General features: G+C 47.3%; 1 protein-coding gene across 5 annotated transcripts in view; it reads left to right on the top strand.

Moving 5' to 3' along the window:
* Nucleotides 1-22,696, top strand: part of LOC147439238 (CDK5RAP3 protein homolog) — a 67,302-nt gene that overhangs the window by 23,878 nt on the left and 20,728 nt on the right. For 2 of the 5 annotated variants that reach the window (XM_086485102.1, XM_086485099.1), the window contains exons 2-7: nucleotides 8,928-9,022; nucleotides 9,100-9,194; nucleotides 9,286-9,421; nucleotides 9,498-9,692; nucleotides 9,757-10,344; nucleotides 16,180-16,388. In XM_086485102.1, the coding sequence (XP_086341228.1) occupies nucleotides 8,928-9,022; nucleotides 9,100-9,194; nucleotides 9,286-9,421; nucleotides 9,498-9,692; nucleotides 9,757-10,344; nucleotides 16,180-16,388 (1,318 nt within the window). Of the gene's footprint in view, nucleotides 1-8,927; nucleotides 9,023-9,099; nucleotides 9,218-9,285; nucleotides 9,422-9,497; nucleotides 9,693-9,756; nucleotides 10,345-16,179; nucleotides 16,389-22,696 lie in introns of all 5 variants that reach the window. The other 3 variants (XM_086485100.1, XM_086485103.1, XM_086485101.1) reach the window with 3 other exon arrangements.

Here is a 22,696-nt window from a genome sequence, read left to right as displayed (position 1 = left end):
GAGTCCAACAAGATCCTCTCAGGGATGCGTAGCATCGTGCTCCCCCTCCTTTGTCTGTCTGTCACAGTGAGGATCATCGGTGGTCCGAAAAAGATGTCCAAGACAAAATGCAAACAGATCCACCCATGTCACAAATGTGGTCACTGGCGTAGAAGCGATCAATCTGAGATAGATTCACTCCTACTTTGCGGTTCGAGCAAGAGAAGGCCAAGTTGTCTGGGGGCCTCACAAAGCTTGAATGCTGCCACAAAGGGGTCCTCCAGCATGTTGAAGTTACCCCCAATGCACCATTGCTTTGCATGCGGCAGAGACTTGACAATGTGAGACCAAAACTCTGCACGTGCATGCCACATTGGGGGCATAGAAGTCTAGGAAGCCCATGAGGCAACCCTGAACCTGCATAGTAATCCATTGAGCCCTGCCAGGCACAATAATACCTCTGCCCACAATGGCTTGCTACCATGAGTCCGCAATAGTCATACATACCCCTCCCTGGATACCCCCTGGTCCAAATGTAGTTAACCAAAATGTCCATATCGACCACGCAAAAGCTGACCACATCGTCTACTGCGGCTCTCACAAAGATGATGCTCCTGCAGCATAAGAAGATCAATCTCTTCGCTCACAAGGCATCGCTGAAGCTCCTGACGCAATCGATCCCATTGGCGTTGAAACTGGGGTCCACCTAATCCCTGCACGTTCCACGAGACAATCCTCATGGGGTAGAGAAAGAACCAATGCTGCAACAGCAACTAACCGCGCTATCTTCGAGGCTGGCTTGGATGGGGAGTAATCCGCATCTGAGCGTCCCTGAGATAAGATGTGACTGCAAAGACTGTCCAGCCTAGGCCCAAGAAGAGTGTGCCGTGCGTAGGGCAACCTCCTCTATCCAGGAGTCCTCATGTATGTATACATAGCGTGGTGGGCTTTGCGTGTTAGCAAAGAAGTGTACCGTGTGTACATCCTGCCGTGTCTGGAGGTGTCACTAAGAACTTGGCGAACGGCCACAAAGTCTATACCAGATTTGTACCCCCAAGTCTCCCGTGTGGTGAGAGAACTCGAGGGCGTGGGCTTGCAGCCAATCCATCACTGAGTCTAGAGTCCACTCAGACTGGTCCCTGCCACATAAGGGAAAAGAGAAGCCAACTGCCCTGTCCAAGGCTATCCCTCTAGCTGTAAGGAACAATACATGAACTCTGAAACAAGCCGCCTCAAAGTCTGGTGAAGGATCGTCGAGAAATCGTGTGAAGATGTAGGCAAAGAAGTCCCACCTACAACGGATGTCGAAGCTCGTCAGTCCACGAGGAACTGTTGCAAAGGGAGACGTCTGCACCAGAAGGGGGGTTTGCAAGAAAGGCTGACCCTCTCTAGCTAGGCGACTCGTGGAAAATGCGCTGCCAAGAGATTTCCTAGCAGCCGAGGAAGGTCTTGCCCCATGGGCCGGCTGTGGGGAGGAGCGGGAGGGGATGGGAAAGCAAGGGGGCTAGTGGGTGAGGATGGAGGGGAGGGGGATGGATGGGGGGAGGTGGGGAAGAGGATGGAGGCGGGGGGGACGGAGGAAGACTCGAGGGGAGGAGGGGCTGTTAGTGGCGAGGTTGAGGTGGAGGGTGGAGTTGGGGCCTCGTCCTGCTGAAGAGGATCGAAACGGTTTCTTGTGGGAACCCACTGCTGATGGCGTGGAGCATGGCGACCACCTGGAGGGCCAGGCTGCCGTGGTGGTCCCTGTCGATGCCGACCACGGACTTGCTACCTGCCCTCCCTGCCTAGGCCCTAGGCTCGGATGTTGAATCTCCCTGAGCACCCCGTGTCTCTATCTACTAATGCTGGCCAACCTTAGGAGGCTGTGGTTGAGTCTGAGGTGAAGCTTGGGGCTTCCTCCATGGATAGGCCTTCGCGAGATGGCCCATTTGTCGACAAATGCAACACTGATTCCGGAGGCCCGAATACTCCACACTTTGGTGGAGCCAACCACCACTCACCCCAGGTAGTAGAATGACCTTCGGGAGGGTGTCAGTGTCCCGAACTAGAATGCTAACTGTGGGTATGCCAGTTGCCTTGGCAAGTATAGAGGTTGCCGTGCGAGGTGTCTTCAGGATAGTCCCAATCTCTGAGCCAATCTTGGACAGGAGCTGGTACTCTCTCCTCAGGCCGGCGAAGCAGACTGAGATAGGAAGGTCTGCCTCCTCGACTAGAACATCGGTAGCTGGGTCGAAACCATGGCGTCATTGTCGAAAATGAGCTTAAACTTCTCGTATGGCTAGGGGGCTCATCGCTATGACCTTGGACGCCATCTCGAGGGTCTCAAACTCTATCTGGTAGTAGCCACATCCGAGAAGCTAAACATTGATGATCTTGCCCACCTCTGCTAAAAGGCGGGCCTGGAGGAGATCGCGTGATGAGCGTGAAGCAGTGTGTGCAAGTGAAAGCGCATGCGGAGATGTGTAGGGTGTGTACCTTGGAGAGGGGCGAGTGCCTGCTGAGAAGGGGGCGCTAGGGAACGAAGATAGCAGAGAGAGGGAGCGCTACTCGATAGTTGAGGGGAATAATTAGAGTGAGCAAATTGGCCCACACATTCCCTTTATTAAAAGTATAGGACCAATTTAAAGTTAGTGGCCAAGCTCAATGTGAACTTGGCCAAAGGTTAATAACCTTTAAAACTATACACAAAGGGGGCCATTTGGGCCTTTAAACCAACAACCTCCCACTTAAAGGCATAAAGGGCGCCTTTAAGCTACGTGACTCCCACCATCTGTATGCATAGCTGATGTTGTGCTTTGGATAAGCACTTAGTGAGAGCATCTGCTGGATTTTGTGATGTATGGACCTTAACCAATGTAATAAGGCCATCCTCAAGCACTTCTCGAATGAAGTGATACCGCACATCAATATGCTTTGTGCGTGTATGAAACATGGCATTCTTTGCCAGACATATGGCACTCTGGCTATCACAACCAAGCATAGGTGCCTTGTCAGGCAAACCAAACTCACTGCATAGACGTGCTAACCAAATGGCTTCTTTGGAAGCCTCAATGGCTGAAATGTATTCAGCCTCTGTCGTAGCTAATGCAACGATCTTTTGCAATCTAGAACACCATGAAACAGCACCTCCTGCAAGAGTAAACACATAGCCACTTGTGGATTTCCGTGTATCCACATCACCAGCCATGTCAAAGTCACAAAATCCCTTCAACTCCAATGGTCCTTTACCATAGCAGAGGCATTTGTTTTTAGTCCCTTTCAAGTACCTCATAATGGACTTCACTGCATCCCAATGCAATCTGCCTGGATTAGCCATAAACCGGCTCACAACTCCCACTGCATGGGCTATGTCAGGCCTAGTAGCAACCATAGCATACATAAGTGAACCACAAGCTGAAGCGTAAGGCACACTTTGCATGTCATTGGCTTCTTCCTTTGACTTGGGGCAATCATCTTGACATATGGCTGTAATGGCACGCCAAGGGGCTTTGCTTCAGCCATGTTAAATCTGTCCAGCACCTTTTCAATGTACTTTTCTCTTGCGACAAATACAATATGTGTTGGTCCCTTTGCCGTGTAACACGCACTCCAAGCATATGTTCGGCTGCCCCAAGATCTTTCATTGAAAATGCAGATTTCAGCTGCCCTTTAAGAGCATCAATAGTGCTTCTTTTCTTTGCAACTATCAACATATCATCCACATAGAGCACAAGAATAATAGGGCTGCCATTCTCATCACGTTTGGTTACAAACAATGGTCTGCATGGCTTCTTTTGTAACCATGTTTGAGCATGAAGCGGTCAAACTTCTTGTACCATTGTCTACATGATTGTCTCAGCCCATACAAGCTTCTATTGAGCATACATACCAAATGTTCCTTGCTAGGAATAACAAAACCCTCGGGTTGCTTCATGTAAAGCTCTTTCTCCACATCACCATGCAAGAAAGCGGTATGTACATCCATTTGGTCCATTTCCAAATCAAGAGCAGCCACTATGGCAAACAATACACGCAAAGTGGTCATCTTCACTACAGGAGAGAACACTTCCTGAAAGTTATGCCCTTGGTTTGAACATATCTCTTTGTAACTAGCCTTGCCTTATTCTTGGGTTTTCCATCAACTGTCTTGATTTTATACACCCATTTGTTAGGAATAGCCTTCCTTCCTTTGGGCAATTCCACCAAATCCCAAGTATGATTAGCATGCAAAGCTTTAATCTCTTCCTGCATAGCAAGCTCCCACTTGTCGTCGTGCTCACATGTCTTTGCCTCTTTATATGTAAGAGGCTCTCCCTCATCTGTCAACATAATGTAATGCAAAGAGGGATCATATCTGCTCACAGGCCGTCTTTGACGAGTAGACCGCCTCACCCAATGATCCACATTATCCGGCAATGGATTTACATCAGGTGGCATGATAAAATCATCAACAATGGGCTGCTGTACATCATTTTCAGCACCATTTTCAGCATTGTTTCGTGGCTGCAAATGCCCTTCAGGAGCCTCAATTTGCTGCCCAACATCTTCTGGCTCAAACACCACTGGATCATCTAAATTTTCAGCCATATGTGGTGCATCCTGAGGGTCAAAAATAGGCCTAACAGGTGGCTGGTCATGCTGAAATTTGACCCTTTTATGGTCATGCTTTGAGGCACAATTGTTTTGAAGCAGCCTTGCCTCATTAAAAACAACATCTCGGTTGCGTATAACCCTTTTGAGCTGAGGTAACCAAATCCTGTAACCCATTTCGCCTTCTTCACCATATCCCATGAAAAGGCCTTTAATGGACTTGGTATCTAGTTTACTCCTCAACTCGGGTCTAACAAAGCCTCGCAACCAAAAATGCGTAAGTGATCATATGAAGCAGGCTTGCCAGACCAAACCTCTTCAGGGATGTCACCTTTCAAAGACATGTGAGGCGATCGATTGCATATATGGACTGCAATTTTCAAAGCTTCTCCCCAAAATCCATGAGAGAGATTAGTTGTGGACAGCATGCATCTCACCCTCTCACAAAGTGTCCTATTGAATCTTTCAGCCACACCATTAGAAGAGGGGCTGTATGGCACAGTAAGCTCCCTCTTAATGCCCAAATTTTCACAAAATTTGTTAAATTCAGCACTTGTGAACTCCCCCCCATTGTCTGTACGCAAGCATTTTAGTTTTCTACCTGTTTGGGTGGTCACAAATGCATGAAATTTCTTAAACGCAGCAAAGGCTTCATCCTTAGACTTAAGCAAATAAACCCAAATTTTCTTAGAATGATCATCAACAAAGGAGACAAAATAGCATGCACCTCCCATAGACTTAGTAGACATGCTACATACATCAGAATGTACAAGATCAAGGACACCAGATTTATGAGAGACACCGGAGTAATAAGAACGCTTTACTTGCTTGCCATATTGACATTCATTACAAAAGTCAAGCTTTGTGCCTTTAGCATCAAGCTTGTTCAAAGTACAAAGCTTAGAAAGGCCCTTTTGGCTCATATGGCCAAGCCTCTTGTGCCATAACTCCATGTGAGAGTTAATTTCAGCCAATGCAATAAACTTGCCAAACACGGCCTTTCCATGCATGCAGTAAAGTGTCCCTTTCTTTGTGACCTTTACAATCAACCTTGAGCCTTTAGTCATTTTCCATGATCCTCTCTCAGACAGATGTTGTAACCATGCATGTCCATCTGACCAACAGAAAGCAGACTCTTCTTGATTCCCGGCACATATCTAACATCATGCAAAACAAGCTCATTTGTGCCATCTATGGAGAGATGCACAGTGCCAATACTCTCAATGGAACATGTATGATTGTTTCCAAGGTATACATGGCCATGCTTGCGTGCATCAAAAGTAGAGAAACACTCCTTGATAGGAGTCACATGAAATGAAGCACCGGAATCAACTATCCAAGTCCGGGATAATGCATCATTGACAGTCAACAAAGCATCAATAAGATCACTCTTGGTGATCTGCATGTCCTGTGAATGAACATTAAGAGAGGCATCAAGGTCATAAGCATCATCATCTGACGAAGTGGCACACAAGATGTCCTCTACATCTGACAGCTCCTCAATCACAACACTAGAAGCCACATTGGCCTTCTCTTTGTCCTTTGAGCTATCCTGTGCATCTGTCTTGACTTCCTTCTTCTCTTTCTTTTTGTCTCCGCCATTCTTTGTCCGATCTAACTCGGCTTTATAGTACCTGCAATCGGGTTTCTTGTGACCTTTCCTGCCACACTGATAGCAAGTCACATCACCCTTGCCTTTGCTGGCATTTCCCCTTTCCTTACTCTTACTCTTACTCCTTTGTGCATAGACATTCTTCTTCTCTGTCCTACCTCTAACCATGTTGGCAGAGCTGCCTCCCTCTCCACTTGCTTTCCTCCCGATTTCTTCATTCAAGATAGAACCCCTAACACCATCAAAGGTCAAATTGGGGTTATTGGACAATGAAACCACCAATGTTTCCCATGACTCAGGTAAGGTCATAAGCAAGAAGATAGCTTTCAGCTTATCATCAAAAGGAGGCAAGCCTGAATCCTGCAACTGCGACAAAGTACCTGCGAACAACGACAAGTGCTCTGTAGCGCTCTTGGACTCATCTAGTTGCATGCCAACAAGTTTTCGCGTCAAATGTACTTGGTTGATAGGCGTTGTATTCTCATACATTTCCTTTAACTTCTCCCACACATCAAAAGCACTTGTGAAACCTTTCACATCAATGACTGTCTCATCGGTCATGGCCATTTTAATGTATGTAACAGCCTTCCTGTTCAGGCTAACCCATGCTTCATCCGTCATATTCTGTGGCTTTACCTGTTCAAGTGCCCCTTCACAATCCTTAAGAAATAGGATTCCCTGGATCCTGTTTTTCCAAAGGTCGAAACTTGTTCCATCGAACCTCCTAATCTCGAAGAGATTCTTCACATCCGAAGAAGATGAGGCCATAGTTGCATGAATAAGAGGGCTAATATGCTGAATTTTTGGGCAAAATGCACAGAAACGGAAGTATAGCCTCACAGAGGTGTGCACTACAGCTCCAAATGGTCACAGGAGCAATTTGAGGCAAAATAGGTCGATTTAGGCACAAGAAACAATTTCTGAAATTTATGCGCAAGAAATTTCAGCGAGTGAATTTGTGCTCAAAAACAACAATTTTAGTTGTTTTTAGCTTCACAAAACATACGGAAGGCTATTGCACAACCTTTAGAAGCATGTATGAGCAAAAGTCCCAATTTGTAGCATCAAATTGCACAAAAATGAGCCACAAATGGTCATACATAGCCAAAACTTGTCAAATGTGCGTAGATTGCATCAATTTGCACTTTCACCAATGTAGTCGCATCATAAAAACACTTGCAAAAACTTGTGTAAATATGGAATTTTGTGAAAACACCTGTTTTGGGACTTGTTTTTCGGCAATTTTAGTGTTTTCGGGTAGTGGGGACCTAGCAAAGATGTTCCCACACTTTAATACATGATCTGCAAAACCTGTATTTTGCTGTCATAACCTGTAATTTGCTGATTTTGACCTAATTTCAGCCTGTTTTAGGTCAATTTGGCTTGTTGGGAGCTCTCTAGTGTCCGGGGACGAGTCCTTCGGCGATGAAATTGCAAAATCTCGCGTGAAAGTTGACCTCCTTGGCTGAAAATCAGCGTTTGCAGGTTTGGGAGAAAACCCTAATTTGGCTATGATACCAGTTGATGAGCGCGAAGCGGTGTGTGCAAGTGAAAGAGCATGCGAAGATGTGCAGGGTGTGTACCTTGGAGAGGGGCGAGTGCCTGCTGAGAAGGGGGCGCTAGGGAACGAAGATAGCAGAGGGAGGGAGCGCTACTCGATAGTTGAGGGGAATAGATAGAGTGAGCAAATTGGCTCACACATTCCCTTTATTAAAAGTATAGAACCAATTTAAAGTTAGTGGCCAAGTTCAATGTGAACTTGGCCAAAGGTTAATAACCTTTAAAACTATACACAAAGGGGGCCATTTGGGCCTTTAACCCAACATCGTGCATCTCCCCTCGGCTAGGTCGGGTGCCGATGATCTTGCATAGAACAGAGGTGGCCTGAAGGCACGCCACCTTTGCCTCTAGGCTTGCTTTCTCTGTCGGCGAGAGAGCAAGTCGGATGGTGGGTTCCGCGGGGTCGGGCGAGGGGGCTTCCGTCGAGTCCCTCTGTGGCGGAGCAGAATCCTCCATCTGTGTTTGCTGCTGAGAAGGTGAGTTGAGGGCGTCAATGAATCCGAGGTGAAGCGACAGGAGCGAAACCAAGCCGCTAGGAGATACCACGGAAGACGAGCTTAGGGGAGCTGCCCAGGAAGCGTTTGGGGGGGGGGGAGGGGTGTGTGTGGAGGGGTGAGCAGGCTGTGAGTGGCACGGGTGAGTAGGGAGATTGGCGACGAGAAGAGGGAGAAGGGACGGGTGAGCAGGGTGAGAAGAGCACGAGGCGGGCGAGGGGGCTGGCGGGTTGCTGCAGGCAGCGCTAGGCGGGAGAGGGGGGCGGCGGGATGCTGATAGCAGTGCAAGGAGGGGATGGGGGCGGCGGGCTGCTGATAGCAGCACAAGGAGGGGATGGGGGCGGGCTGTAGGAGATAGTGATGGCGAGGAAGAGCGTCAGCAGCAGCTAGCGTGTCCACCAGAGAAAACCCAATGGTCCACAATTGCTCCCAAGAGTTCCATGCTTTACTCGCCTTGTTGCTCAATTATTCTCAGTATTAAGCTAAACTCAGAGGGATGCCAAATGTGCATGCACCATGCTTGTGTGAATGTAGCCTCTTTTGATATATCATTACCAACTGTCAAGAACAACTTGCTTCTTAGCTTTGCAGGTTTGGGTTGATAATGAGCTTCTGTTGTCATTAATGGTGCTGCATATCAAAACCCACTTGAAAGTCTTCATATTGTTATATTGTCTGGAGTTACTGTAGTCACCCATTTAGCTTCTGTTCAGATATTGGATATTTGGAAGCAAAGCATATACTGGATGTTCTGACTGCTGCCAGGCCAGAAGCCAGAACATTGTTTGGGAGGCTTTCCGGCATTGCGGTACTTGTTTTCTACGTTCCTGTGGAGTAGTTGTGGTAGAATATAATACAAATTCATGTAACTGTACGTGCTTGCAGGGTGATTGGGATACAATAGTACGAGCTTATGAAAAAGATCACCTCTTTCTTGGCGAGAGTGCTCAAGTTATGATTCAAACTGTTAATTATGAAATGTACAAAATCATTCACTCTCAAGGTCACCTCTTTTACTTGCGTTGTTTCTCTGTCTCGTCTCAATTCGGTTTTGTCATGCTTACTCTGCAGACCATACTTTAAAAAACAGATAACAAAGTTCCAGCAGCAGCTAGCAGACGTTGAACGAAAAGAAAGTGAATATAAGCGTAGTGCAGCTGCAGCAGCAATCAAGTACCAACATGCTTGTCAAGAGTTAGGAATAAAAGTGAGTTAGGTTTTTTTTCAGCTTGTTTTTGCATCATATTCCCGACTATGGTGATTTGAATTTTATTCGACTGAAGGGAACTAATGTCAAAGCGGAGCTTATTGCAACAACAAATAATTTACCCTGTCTGTTCACAGAGGTTGAAGAAGTTCTTTGCAATAAACTTATGAGTCAGACAGTGAACTGTTATCAGGATTTCGTTTCTTATGCATACAAGGAGAGTGTAAGCATCGGAATTCTTAATCCGAGTTCCTTCTTCTTGAGTTTTCTGGTGAGGAAAATTGTGTTTCTAACATAACACTATCGATCTCATCATCCTTGAGTTGTTTGAACAGGATAAGTGTGATGCTGTTGTTCCCAGTTTGAGAAAGCTTCAAGATGAGCATTCAAGTCCTGTCAATGGAGAAAACATGTGTGGTGGAGTTGACGAATCTTGTTTACCTGCTTCTACAATGGTTCCAGATATGACTACGACGTCAGAAAATGTAAAATTTACAAATGAAAATAGTGCAAACATTGATTGGGATATTGGAGTAGTTGCAGACTCTGAGCAACCTTTACAAGTTGAGGAAAATGTGGAGCGACCTGCTGGTGTAGGTGCTGAGCCTGTCACTGCTAGTAAGGATGACTCTTACTCAGGTTCACTGCAAGGGGGTATTGACTGGGATACTAGAGTTGTTGGTGACTCTGACGTTGTGGCGTCTGGAATACAATGGGACATTGACAATAATGAGCAGTTTGATACAGGACCATCTGAGATCCAGTGGGATATAAGCATTGAAGATACCACAGACCTTGCAGGGGTCAGTCCCTCCATAGCTTTGGAAGGCGATGTAGGTGAACTAGAGCAAAAACCAGCCATTATTTCAAGTAAATTTTTGGAGAGTGAATTCAGAAATAGTCTGCTGGATGACTTGTTAGAGGTATGTGGTGCTTTCAGTTATTCTCAATGTTTTTTGAGGCCACAAGGTTTTTAAAAGATGACTCGATTGTGTGTGAATTCTAACCAGTTCTAGTTGAGGACTGCTCGCAACATGATGTTCTATTTGTAGTAGTCCTGAGCTCAAAGGGAAACAGGAACTAAATTAGGGGGGAGGGAGGGGAAGAGAATCGAAATTTAGGGAAGGGGACTGGATATATAATTTTTTTTATGAGTGCATCACAGTAGCCACTGGATAGATTTATATCAAGTACATTCAACTTTTGTTAGGAAAAATTGATTTAAGGTGCTCTAGAAAGAAAGAAAGAGAGTCTCTAAAGGTTCATAGAAGGCCAACAGTAACAATAAGAGGAGGGACGGTTATCAAGAAATGGGCGTAAGTGTATGACGATTAAAAGAGAAAGATAAGATGGTCATCGGTTGTGGTCTCAGTACCATAGACTTTTGTCAGGCAAGAGTGAGTGCGTAGTGTTTGGGCTGGCTAGAGCAAACAATCAACTTTTAAGACTTGATAGTCATCGGCCATGGTCCTAATGCCGCAAACTTTTTATCAGGTACGAGTGACAGTTTAGGCTTTGGGCTGGCTAGAGCAAGAAATCAACTATTAAGGCTTGATTGTCTGCTTTTTGTACCTCACTCTTTTCTTCTTGATCCTTTTACCATGGCCTGGCAAGACCATGGTGGTATATGAAAACTTCTGGTTTGTTGGTAGGTCATGATTGAAGAAAGACTAACACTGTTAAAGATAGAAATATCATTTGGAAACTTCAAACTGGACATGTTTGGATATGCAAGCTTGGCCTGCCAAAAGAGCCAAGGGGCATTATGCTTTGAGGAAGTGATAGGTCTTGGATAGTAGGTGAGCGTGCAAGTAGGAGATTCTCTACTTGAAGCTATGGAAAGGCCCAGAGCAAGTTAAAGGTGGTGTTTTAAACTACTCTCGAATCAAGCCCTGGAGGAGGTGGTTCGGCTTGGTAGGCAATAATGGAACATGAATGTTGGCCAAGGAGTGGCATTTGACAATGAGATTGGATAAAAGAAAATTAGGAGGAAAATTTTCTAAACCTATTTTGTTAATGGAAGCAATGTCGCTGTAGGAGCCGCCAAGTGCTCAAAATAAGCTCACGGCATGTTTCAAAAACAAAGTTTCCCCAAGAGAGCATATCAGAGTCAATATGAGTGTAGCGTGAAGGCTTGGTACTAGCCACCTTTGCTTACCTTGGTGCACATTATACTAAAGTGAACTCCCGTTGTGCTACGTCGCATTGATAGCGATCAATGGTTGTTGAAGTGCTTTGTAACACACGCACGCATGCGCGCGCACACACACACACACACACACACACACACACACACACACACACACACACACACACACACACACACACACACACACACACACACACACACACACACACACACACACACACACACACACACACACACACACACACACACACACACACACACACAGAGAGAGAGAGAGAGAGAGTTATATTAACGTCTTCAAAAGGCCAAAATGACCTATGGGACCAATCTCATGCAAAATAGTGAATCTGATACCATGTTTGGGTGCAAAAGGACTAGAACAAAAATGCTACTACTACTAGAATCCATCCTCATCTGCACTCTGGATGTCGAGAGAGTATGGCTCGAATCCTCTGTGCTGTAGTCTCCGTCTCAGTAAGCTGGAGAAGATGCTCTCTATATAAAGCCATCTTCGTGCCCAGTTCTTGCGCCGACTGTATCCAAGTCCTCTTGGTATCTGGCTGAGTCAGGTCCTCGCGGATGAGCCTGGTGATCTAGGACTGTGCAAGAGCCAGAGATGGTGCATCTGGAAAGGGGGCAATCTGTCCATGTTGAACCCACGTCCGTGAAACCATGATGTCATCTCCCCGTACCAGCATGTTGTATCTCCCTGCATAGGTAATTGTCGAGAGGACTCGAGTGCTAGGTGGGCATATCTATCTCTGGGGAGGTCCCATAAGGGGTGTATAAAGGAGACTGATCTGGTGAGCGCCTCAACCACTAGTACGGGTGCAACTAGCTCTGCTCGAATAATGTCATGTGGTATTGAAGCCTTGCCCTAATAAGCCGCGAGATCATAGAGACCAGAGGCTTCTCCATACCTCTCCGTCCATCAGTGCGGCCCGACCTCCCATGATGGTCCAAAGAGGGCCCCCATATCTGAACTCCGTAGAGCAATGCGGAAGCCACCGAGTGTCAAAAAGCCAGAGCTTCGTCTGAGGCTCGTGAAACTGAATCTGTGAACACATCCTCTCCATTCCCCCAATGTTGCATAGGCTCTGGTCATTCTGGTCTCTTCCGCTCTCCTCAATGAAAATGCTGGTCCACTAAAGACCACCCCAAGGTAGGTATAAGCATCTATATATTCCACTATCTCATGGCCGTATGTGAATGCAGGTGCTGCTCTCCTTATCCATTGTGAGGTGGTGTTAAACACCCTAACCTTGGTTTTACCAAGGTTGACAGACAAACCACTGTCGTGGGAAAACCTATGCAATGCATCCAAGTATAGCAATAGTGGAATCCATGTCCCTGCCAGTTGTGCGCCTCTATCACCATCTCTCTCAATATAGTCAGAAACCCCATCTACATACTTACCAAATGTAGGGGAAAGCGGGCAGCCCTACTTCACTCCGAGGAGTGAATCAATGTAGATAGCCCCTCTGGAGTGCGTACATACCCCAATACTGACCTGCATAATGCCACGATTCCCCAAATCAGCTGTGTGGGTACTCCCATTTCCTGTAGTCTGCTCATTAATCTAGCTCTGGGCACTGTGTCAAATGCTTTGTGGAAATCCAGAAAGCTACAATAGATCCGTTTGCCATGTGATCTGCCCTCCTCAATAATGGCTTTGAGTGTCAGAATGCGGTCAAGAGTAGAGAAACCTCTCCTGAATTCTTCTTGCTTGGTTGCGTGTATGCCCTCTCTCTCTGCCCACCTACTCAACTGCTGTTCAAGAATGGATGCGTACAACCGTGCCAATGTGTGTCCAATCATGACAGTCCGTAGGGTCTCCTGACTTAGAGAGAGAGAGAGAGAGAGAGAGAGAGAGAGAGGGGGGGGGGGGGGGGGGGGGGGGGGGGGGGGGGGGGGGGGGGGGGGGGGGGGGGGGGGGGGGGTGGGGGGGGGGGGGGGGGGGGGGGGGGGGGGGGGGGGGGGGGGGGGGGGGGGGGGGGGGGGGGTGGGGGAGGGGGGGAGGGGGGATGGATGAAAAGAATGAAACAGTATAGTGACATCTATTACCGGCAAAACCACAACTTTTTATGACTTGTGAAAGAACAATGTACAATGGGTTGTTTCCACTAGACATTATGAAAGTACAGAGAAAAACTGTAAGCCAAAGAATGCATCAACAATCCCATAGAGATTGCAGGTGGGAATCAATGGACGACAGATGGATGGCAGTTTACACTTGGTGTACGAACAGAAGGTGACGGAGGCTGATACCGTCGACACCTATATAAAGGGGCATCGTACCCACTACATTTTGTGGCTCCTATATCTTGGCTGGTCCTTCGCTACTACAAGCAAAAAGTGGGCGGCTCGAAGAAGGCGAAATTTAGCCATCCATTGAATACCATGAGAGAAGAAATACGGGTTATCAAGGAAGGTGGGGAGAAGAAGTCATGGGCCGCAGTCATCTCCGCAACACAAAAGAAAGTAGAGGAAGCCGAAAAATGGATTGAGGTTTCCAAGAAAGGGAAAGGTTAGGAAGCTCCTAGTACACCCACTCTTATTAACATGAACCTCGAAGAGGAACAAAGGAGGAGGATGTGGGCTCTACATGTGAGGGTAACCGGCCTCAAGGATATAAACAATGTGCAAAAAGAGGTCACAAACCTCATATCCATGATGGGGGTGGACAAGCCTTCACACACAAAGGCATGGAGAGTGGGCAAGAAGAGTGATGGCCCGAGAGAATCTTCAAAAGGGAGAGCTCTCATACTACGCTTTCCCTCCTTGGCAGAGCAGAAGGAATTCTTGAGAAAGAGGCCTACTCAAGAAGACAAGTATTTTCCTCGGTGATGATCTCACTCTCTCACAGCTTGCGCATATGAGAGAGGTAATGCTGGAGATTATGGTGGCAAGGGAGAAGGGAAAGACGGTCTTTTACAGAGATGGTCGGGTGGTGATTGTAGTAGAGCGGCGCTCTACATGACGGTGTGAGACCTATGGGACCACATTGAAGATGACTACTTGGAATTGTAATGGATCTATGAGGTTGGTGCCTTTGAGGACAGTTTCAGAGACAGGGACATTGTTTTGTTCTCAGAGACTCATTAGGCCCCTGGACAGCTTATGCCACATGTGGTGGGATACAGATGGGAGACAACCCACAGGATAGTCGCGAGATCTAAGCATGGGAGTAGAGGTTCAGGAGGAGTAGCAGTGCTATTTAGAGAGGAGTTACAACCACTACTACATAGACAACCCACAGGACAGTCACGAGATTTGAGCATGGGAGTAGAGGTTCAGGAGGAGTAGCAGTGCTATTTAGGGAGGAGTTACAACCACTACTACATATTGTACGGAGAGATGATCATGCTAGATACATGTGGGTGAGGTTGAGAGCAGACACAGGCCGATTTCTAGACATTGCCATATGTTGCTTTCCCCCCCCCCCCCCCAAGTACGTCAGTATATGCTGCATCCAGAGGACAGTCGCCTTTCTCTATACTAGATGATATCTGGGAGTTTTCTAGGGATGGTGATATCATCCTCCTAGGGGACTTCAATGGCCGCATGGGCAACTCTCAGACAGTCTTCTACGATGTGGGTGAGTTGGGGCTTGACAGATGCTCACACGATAGAGAGCAGACGGAGTATGGGAGATACCTCACGGAGATGACGACTACACATGGCTTAGCCATACTTAATGGCTTACAACGATTTCCAGGAGCAGCCGGTTTCACATGCTTTCCACACAGACACGGGGCTAGTACAGTGGACTATGTTATGGCACAGCCAAGCTTTATTCCTTGTATTCAGGATTTCATAGTGGGAGCCAGACCAGTGGGCGTAGCTGTGGATCATGCTCTTTTGTCATTGTCTGTTTCATTCAGTATAGGCCCGAGCTCTTTTCTCAAGGCTGTTGTCTCTTTGGTTTTGGTGGCCTAATCAAGGATGATGGGTTTTTCAAAAGGGAGGGTATGCCGTCAAGCTGATGACATAGCGGCTAGAAAAGGTGTGGCTATAACTTGCTAGAATGGCAGGCTGATTGGGCATGCAGAACTCTCACTTGTGGGTGAAGTTGTACCAGGGCAAGTGCGTGAGTTTAAGCAATAAAGAAATACCACAAGGGGTGCCAGTTTTGGGGACAATTCTCTCTGCCAAGTTGTATTTTGCCACTTGAGAGTGCAAGTGCAAGTAGTTTGTTTGTTTTATTGGCTCTGAAATTTGTGGGTTTTGGAGGTAAAAGGAAGCAAGAAAGAGAGATGTTATCAATGTCTTCAGAAGGTCAAAATAGCATTTGAGACAAAATTATCTACATCATTGTATCTCAATGGCGGCATCATAATAAACATTTTTCATATAGAGATTTTATAGGAAGGAAGAGGTTAGATAAGCATCAAAATGTCAACGTTAGAAAGGCTAAAGTGTAAAGCAAGTATAAAGGAATTACAGACATTACTTTCATGATTCTAAACTTGTTAATAATCCTATGTTCCAATTGATTCCCTCAGCAAAATCAAGACCTTAATTTTGTGCGTGTCAATGCGTCATCTTTTATTAGGAAGTCAAAATTAAAGTGGCTGGCTACATGTAAATGTTTTTTTTTCCATTGCAGATTAAAGCCTTCTTAGCCCTCAGAGTAGAAGAGATCAAGAGAGAGGAGACGTCTTCTTTGCAAAACCAAGTGCAAGTAATTTCACCACAACATTTACAACAATATGGTTATGATTCTTTCGAAGTAATGAGTGCTGAAGTTCTGAGAGCCATTGGCCTGCTTACGGACAAAAAAACACGGGATATCATCATGGTTGCAACTTCTCAAAGGTGTGTAAATCTATTAAGCAATCTTGTTGCAATCATCATTTGAGTTCTATTTGGGAACTTGAGCTGCACTGTTGGTGCTTCAAAATTTAGCGCATTGAAGTCTCATTGTAAGGGTCTGGAGTATAGCCAGATGGTGTGTAAATGCATTGTTGACTCTCTAGTAGGGCATTTGTAGATATCTTCTTCATTTGCCATTATTTGCTATCCTTTTCTGAATTCTTTTAGAATTGCTAGTCTATGTCATAGGAGGCCTGGACATTCTATCCATGTGAATGGAGTTGCCAAAGCGTTACTCAAGGAGAGCCCCATACTATGTACTCTTTATATCATGCCTGCTTACATGGGTGAATCATTCGCACATAATTAATTAATTCACATGTTTGCTCACTGAACACACCTTGAATGTTCAATGTGATGCCTATTAACAGCTACTTATAGACAAGTGGGAAGATACGAACTGATATTGCCCTCGCCCCCCTCCCCTGCGCACGCACCTGCATCCCCCCCCTCGCCCCCCCCCCCCCAACATCCTCCCTCGCGCTGCCCTGCCCAGCCCGCTGCCTGCTCTGCCCGCTGCTAGCCCAGCGCGCAGCCAGCTCACAGCGCCTCAGCCCAGCCTCAGCCCCCCCCCCCCCCCCCCCCCCCCCCCCCCCCCCCCCCCCCCCCCCCCCCAAAATCCCACTTCTCAGCTCGCAGGAAGTTGTTTTCTCAGCCGATTGGGAGTTTCGCGTCACCATCGCCCTTCTCGATTCAGCAGCAGACACAAAATGGCGGCTTTTACTCCACCTCAGAGGGACTATACAGAAGTCCCCTCGCTCGACACCGCGGAGCCCCTTTGACTTGCTCTCTCGCCAGAAGAGCAAGCGAGCCTGATAACCAAAGTGGCTTGCAAGAGTTCCACTTCGGCCATCTGCAAGATCATAGGCACTCAGCCCAGTCGGGACGAGGTTCGGGACCTACTTCAGGCTCGCCTTCTCTCCGATGTGGGCAAAATCACCGATGTCCAGATCCTTGGTAGAGGGTACTACCAGATAGATTTCGAGTCTCCAAAGATGACGGCCAAGGTGATTTCGATGAGTCCGCTCGACATCCGAGGAGCTCGAACCTACTTTAGACGATGGCATCATGGTTTTGACCCTACTACATATGTGCTTGATGAGGAGGCTGACTTACCGATCTCGGTCTATTTCCCAGGCCTGAGGCAAGAGTACCTTCCTCTTCTCCCCAGAATTGGTTCCATGTTCGGGACAGTTTTCGAGACTCCACGCACTGCAGCTTCAATTGTGGCCACTGCTGCAGGTTTACCTATTGTGCGGGTTCTTGATCGAGACACACACTCCCCCCCAAGGTGGTACTGCTGCCTCGGGTGAGTGGGGGGATGGATCAGACAGAGTGTGGAGTATTCAGGTCTCCCGAATCAATGTTTTATTTGCAGACAGATGGGCCATTTGGCAAAGGCCTGTCCTCGCAGGAGACCTTGACCCACAGCGCATGCGCAGCCTCCCAAGGCTGAGCATGCCCAGCAACCAGATACACAGGACGCACAGGCTGGTACCTCGACTGAGACCAACGATCAGACAGCTGACGGTTGGCAGCAGGTGCCTGGCCGCCGGCGAGACAGGAGCGGGGCTCGCCCCACTGCTCCCCCCGGTGCCGACCTTTTGCAGCTCAGCAGCATTGGGTTCCGACTGGGAATCGTTTTGACCCCCTTTAGCAGGACCGCCTCAGGAGGCCCCGTCCACTTCAGTTCCTCCTCCTCCCTCAGACGCTACCTCCCCCGCCTCCACTCCCGCCTCCTGTCCCTCCTCTCTCCCCAGTGGGCCCCACAGCCTCATCTCCCGAACCCCCCTCCACTCCTCTTCAAACGCAGGGGACTGGACATGCGTCTGCCGTGAGGGGATCTCTTGGTAGTGCTTTCGCTACGAGCTGTGTGGCTCGAGAGGGACAACCCCATCTGAGGCCGCTTTTTTTGGTGCAGACTTCTCCTTTTGCAACAGTCCCTCGGGGTTTGACTAGCTTTGACATTCGCAGACTCTGGGACTTCTTCGACTACGGCTTCACACTGTTCCTAGGTGACTCTTCTCTTGACCTAGAGGAGGCTTGCTTTCGAGTCCACGTCCTCTTTCTTGCAGCTAGAGGCATTGATTGCAAGAAAGAGGCATTGAGGCTTTGGACACAGCGGTGGGTTTCTCCTTCCCGTTGTGCTGTAGGGATCCCACGGAGTGGACCTTGCACACAGTTCTTGACCGGCTCCAGATTTAGGCTACTGAGTTCTCACACCACTCACGGGACTTGAGAGTGACAGATCTGGTACACACACTTTGGCCTCTTGCCAAGTTCAGCGTGACGCCTCTGGATGCAGCGGGTTGCAGGCACATTGTGGCGCGTTTGTTTGGAGCCCTCCTTGCTATGTATTTGTACATGAGGATTCTTGGATAGAGGATGTAGCCCTTCGGGTTCCACGCTCGGCTTGGGCTTGGGCGTGTTTCCCTGAACTGTGGTTTGTATGGTTCAAAGAGAGAACCATTGTGTGTTTGTGGTGCGTGCAATCGAAGCAGTTTGTGTGGGGTGAGTGTGGGTTCTCCAAAGCGTTCGTGCGCGTGTTGTCACAAAGTGATGACGTGGCATGACCACCCGGGCAGAAGGTTGACGTGGTTGGCGGTACAGACGTTGACATGCTGATGTGGAGCTGACTTCCTTGGTTACTTGGGCCGAAAATCCTCTTTTGAGAAAGCAAGAAAGGAGAAGAAGTGTGTACGCTTCGAAGCATTGTCCAGTTTGTACTCATCTTCTTCTGATAGCTCGGATAGCTCATCCTTTTCTGACTCGAGTGATGAGGACAGAAAGGGAAAGAAACAACGAACGGACTATACATTTTATTAAAAAAGGAAGCACTTTTACAAAGCTAATCAATATGATTTTCTTGACGACAAGGGCAAGAAGGCGAAGGAATTCAAAGAAGGTGGACAAGCGGTAAAGTTTGAAACCTTTTCAAGGTTTCGAGATGCTCCTAAGGCCTTAGCCTTTATCCAACAGTTTGATATAACATTTTCTGGAGGCCGCTATACAAAGCACTCCAAGATCAGACGGGCAATATCCTTTTTGAAAGGCAATGCACGGACATGGTGGTCCACTCTCTTGTTAAGGAAACAAGCACCGACAAAGTGACTGAAATTCAAGAAACTTTTTATTTCTTCATGGCTCACCCAAGAGTATGAACGAGATGTGAGAACCGGTTGGAACCATCTTCGGATGATCAGGGGTGACACCTTGGATGATTACTGTGAAAGATTTTGGGATACTTTCCTTCCGACCTCTTCTTTCAAGAAGGTTAGTTTTAAGGAACAGATTGAGAGGTTTTGTTGTGGACTCCCCAAGGAAATTTGAGACTACTCTCTTGAGAAGAAGTTAGAGTCCATTCAACAATTAATGGGACATGCTAAGCGGGGATTCGCTATGCATTCGGGTAACTTGACTTACCCACCAGATGAACCTTCGACCAATAGAAACAGGCGACATACCGACACACGATCTCGACCGAATATTTCAAAGCAGGAAAGTGTTTTGAATGTGGAGAACAAGGACATATCACTGCACGGTGCCCCAACAAGGCACAAGAATCAGGATAACTGACAGAATGGAAATACAACGAGACGAAGAGATACTCGTTCCAGAACAGATTTTAGATAGAACCTTGTGACCACTTTGACCTTCAAGTTTCCCTAATTTCCACTTCGTAGCTCCGTTTGAGAAACCGTCTAGACTAGCCTGTAGACCATACTGAGGGCCACCTTTGGCACTCCCATTTCTGCACTTTTCACACTTTGACTGAAACCGGCCCGTAGGGCGGTAGGCGTTGGCTTTCACCCGAAAATCTTTACTTAAACACACACACAGAGCACTTTGCAAAGGAGACCTGTAACGAGAATTAACACTTCATCACACACACGGGTCGGAAGCTAGAATGCTCCGAGCAGACGCCGACAACCTGTAGGCCCCAAAATTGGCGCCCCTTTCGGTATTTCTTTATTCTTTAGGAGGGTAAATTACAAGGTAAGGTCCTGGGAATCCTTCACGTGTATCCACCTAGATACCATTTGATTTGGCCAAATTTCGGCAGCATAACAGCCCCAAAACTTGCGCGAAACCAATTCCCCTGCTGGAACTCGCTTGCACTGTCGTATACCCTCTGATTCCTGTCCAAAAACAGTAGATTCAGCACGCTGTACTTACTGGTTTTTGCCCTGTTTTCAGCCCCAAACAGTCCCCTAACTGTCCTTTGCCAGTGGGGCACGATTCCCAATGATCATGGCGTCCGTATGGCTGAAAAACAGTCAAATTACAGCGCATACACAGCGCTGATTTTGCACCTGTACGGTGAGGTTATGACCCTCACCAGTGCCTGCTTTGGAGCAGCAGTTAGCTACCCCTGTTCCTGCACAAGGAGGCTCTTGCCTCAACACAAAAGCATGAACCCACACAACTGTACATCAATCAAATGAGTAGCCCTCTTGTGGGGCATCACATAACTGCACGTAGGGGAGAAAGAGAGCAGTATGTAGCGTGCGGGGCATCACTCCCGTCACCATACTGTGCATAGAGGGCAAGGTAAGCATTCCATAGCTTCTGTACCTGTTGCAATCCGCCTGTGGCTGAAAATGGCGCCCCCTTTGATGATATGCAGCTCGTTTTTGCCTCCCAGAGTGGCAGAATCGCTCACAAGCTGACATGTCGCCCAGTTTCCGAGTTTGGGCTTTCCCTGCTAAAAATATCTCAACTGGTGCGTCAGTTGACTTCGCGGCAGAGTTGTAAAGTGTTCCCCTAGTCATACCGAAGGTAATGACGCGAACACATTTCGTGGCCCAAAATAGCAGTTCCCTAAATTTTAGGAGATGCTTCCGTTGGGCTCCCACTGGTCTTCTGACCATCTATCCTCATTGGGACCGCATCCAAAAATGCAATGTGACCCAACTGTCGGATACTTTTGGTTGGTAGTCCCACCTTGACTTTACGCCTTAATTGAGTTCACTTCCTAGTATCCACCAACTTGCTAAGTACGACGGGGGGACCTATATGATCTTGCTCTGAGCCTAGACATCCTCTTACCATACGAATTCCAGTGCCGACCACTTCCCGTCTGCGGGTGAATCTACCGTTCACATTGGCCATACAATGTCCGACCGTTTGCTACTTCAAAAAGAGGGTCTTAAACAAATAAAATAAACCCCATTGGAAAGAAACCAACAACCAAGGTTAGCAGTTGCCACATCTCTGTGACATGGTTAATAACTGCCACGTCCTCGTGACATACCCCCCTCTTGAAATCGCAAACGTCCTCGATTGCATACCATAAATACACGCCACTGATGATCTTGTGCTATTAACACTCTTTTATCATCGCATGTATCCGCAAGAAAGGTCGTAACATACATAGATACAAATGACTTAATGAGGCCTTCATACTTTTTCCATTTCCATCTATGGCACTGAATTCATATGTACATTTGATGTACTAGCTCTATCATTACCCCTCCTTTGCACACGTTGGGTTGGGGCATAAGTAGGTTGTAACCCAAAGGCTTCAAGGTAAAGCTGCAATACATTTGGTGACTCTGACAATTCATGCTCTTCCATCCACTTTGCATCCATAGGCGGATAGTTCTTGAACTTCACCAAATAACGTCTTGCAACTTGTCCTTTAACTTTTCTGTCCTTATGTGCCAAAACTTGCTCAGGTACCAGGATCTCATCAAGTTCCTCAACTTCTGGCTGATCCTCAACTGGCATATCTTCTGGCACATCACCCACGAAGGGTCTTAGAAGACTCACGTGAAACGCATTATGAATCTTCCACGCATCAGGCAGTTTCAGCCTATAAGCCACATCGCTGATCTTGTCAAGTACTTGAAAAGGCCCATAGTAACGCATGCTGAGCTTAGGAAACAGCCGTTTCTTGCCCTTCATCTTCTTTAACCTTGCCTTTTCGAACCTTAGCAGAACCCAATCACCAGGTGATAGTAGCAATTCACGACGGTGACGATCAGCAGCCTTTTTCTGTTTTGCCTGAGTCTTCTCCAAGGCAACTTTAATCTTCTTATACATCTCATCCATGTTCTCAACATATCGATCTGCCTCAAAGATCTTGTCTTTTGTATGCAAAATGGGAGGAACCTTTTTGCCGCCTTCAACAATCTCAAAAGGTGCTTTGCCAGTAGACGAATGCACCGTATTATTGTACGCATACTCAAGCATAGGCAAATACTGTTCCCACTTGCCCTTATTATCTGACACATAGCATTTCAGCAGAT

The sequence above is a fragment of the Adiantum capillus-veneris genome, chromosome 16 (genome assembly GCF_014529385.1).
Source record: "Adiantum capillus-veneris isolate H3 chromosome 16, ASM1452938v2, whole genome shotgun sequence".
Taxonomy (NCBI): domain Eukaryota; kingdom Viridiplantae; phylum Streptophyta; class Polypodiopsida; order Polypodiales; family Pteridaceae; genus Adiantum; species Adiantum capillus-veneris.
Note: the sequence above shows the minus strand (reverse complement) of the source record. Positions and strands in the feature narration are given on the sequence as shown.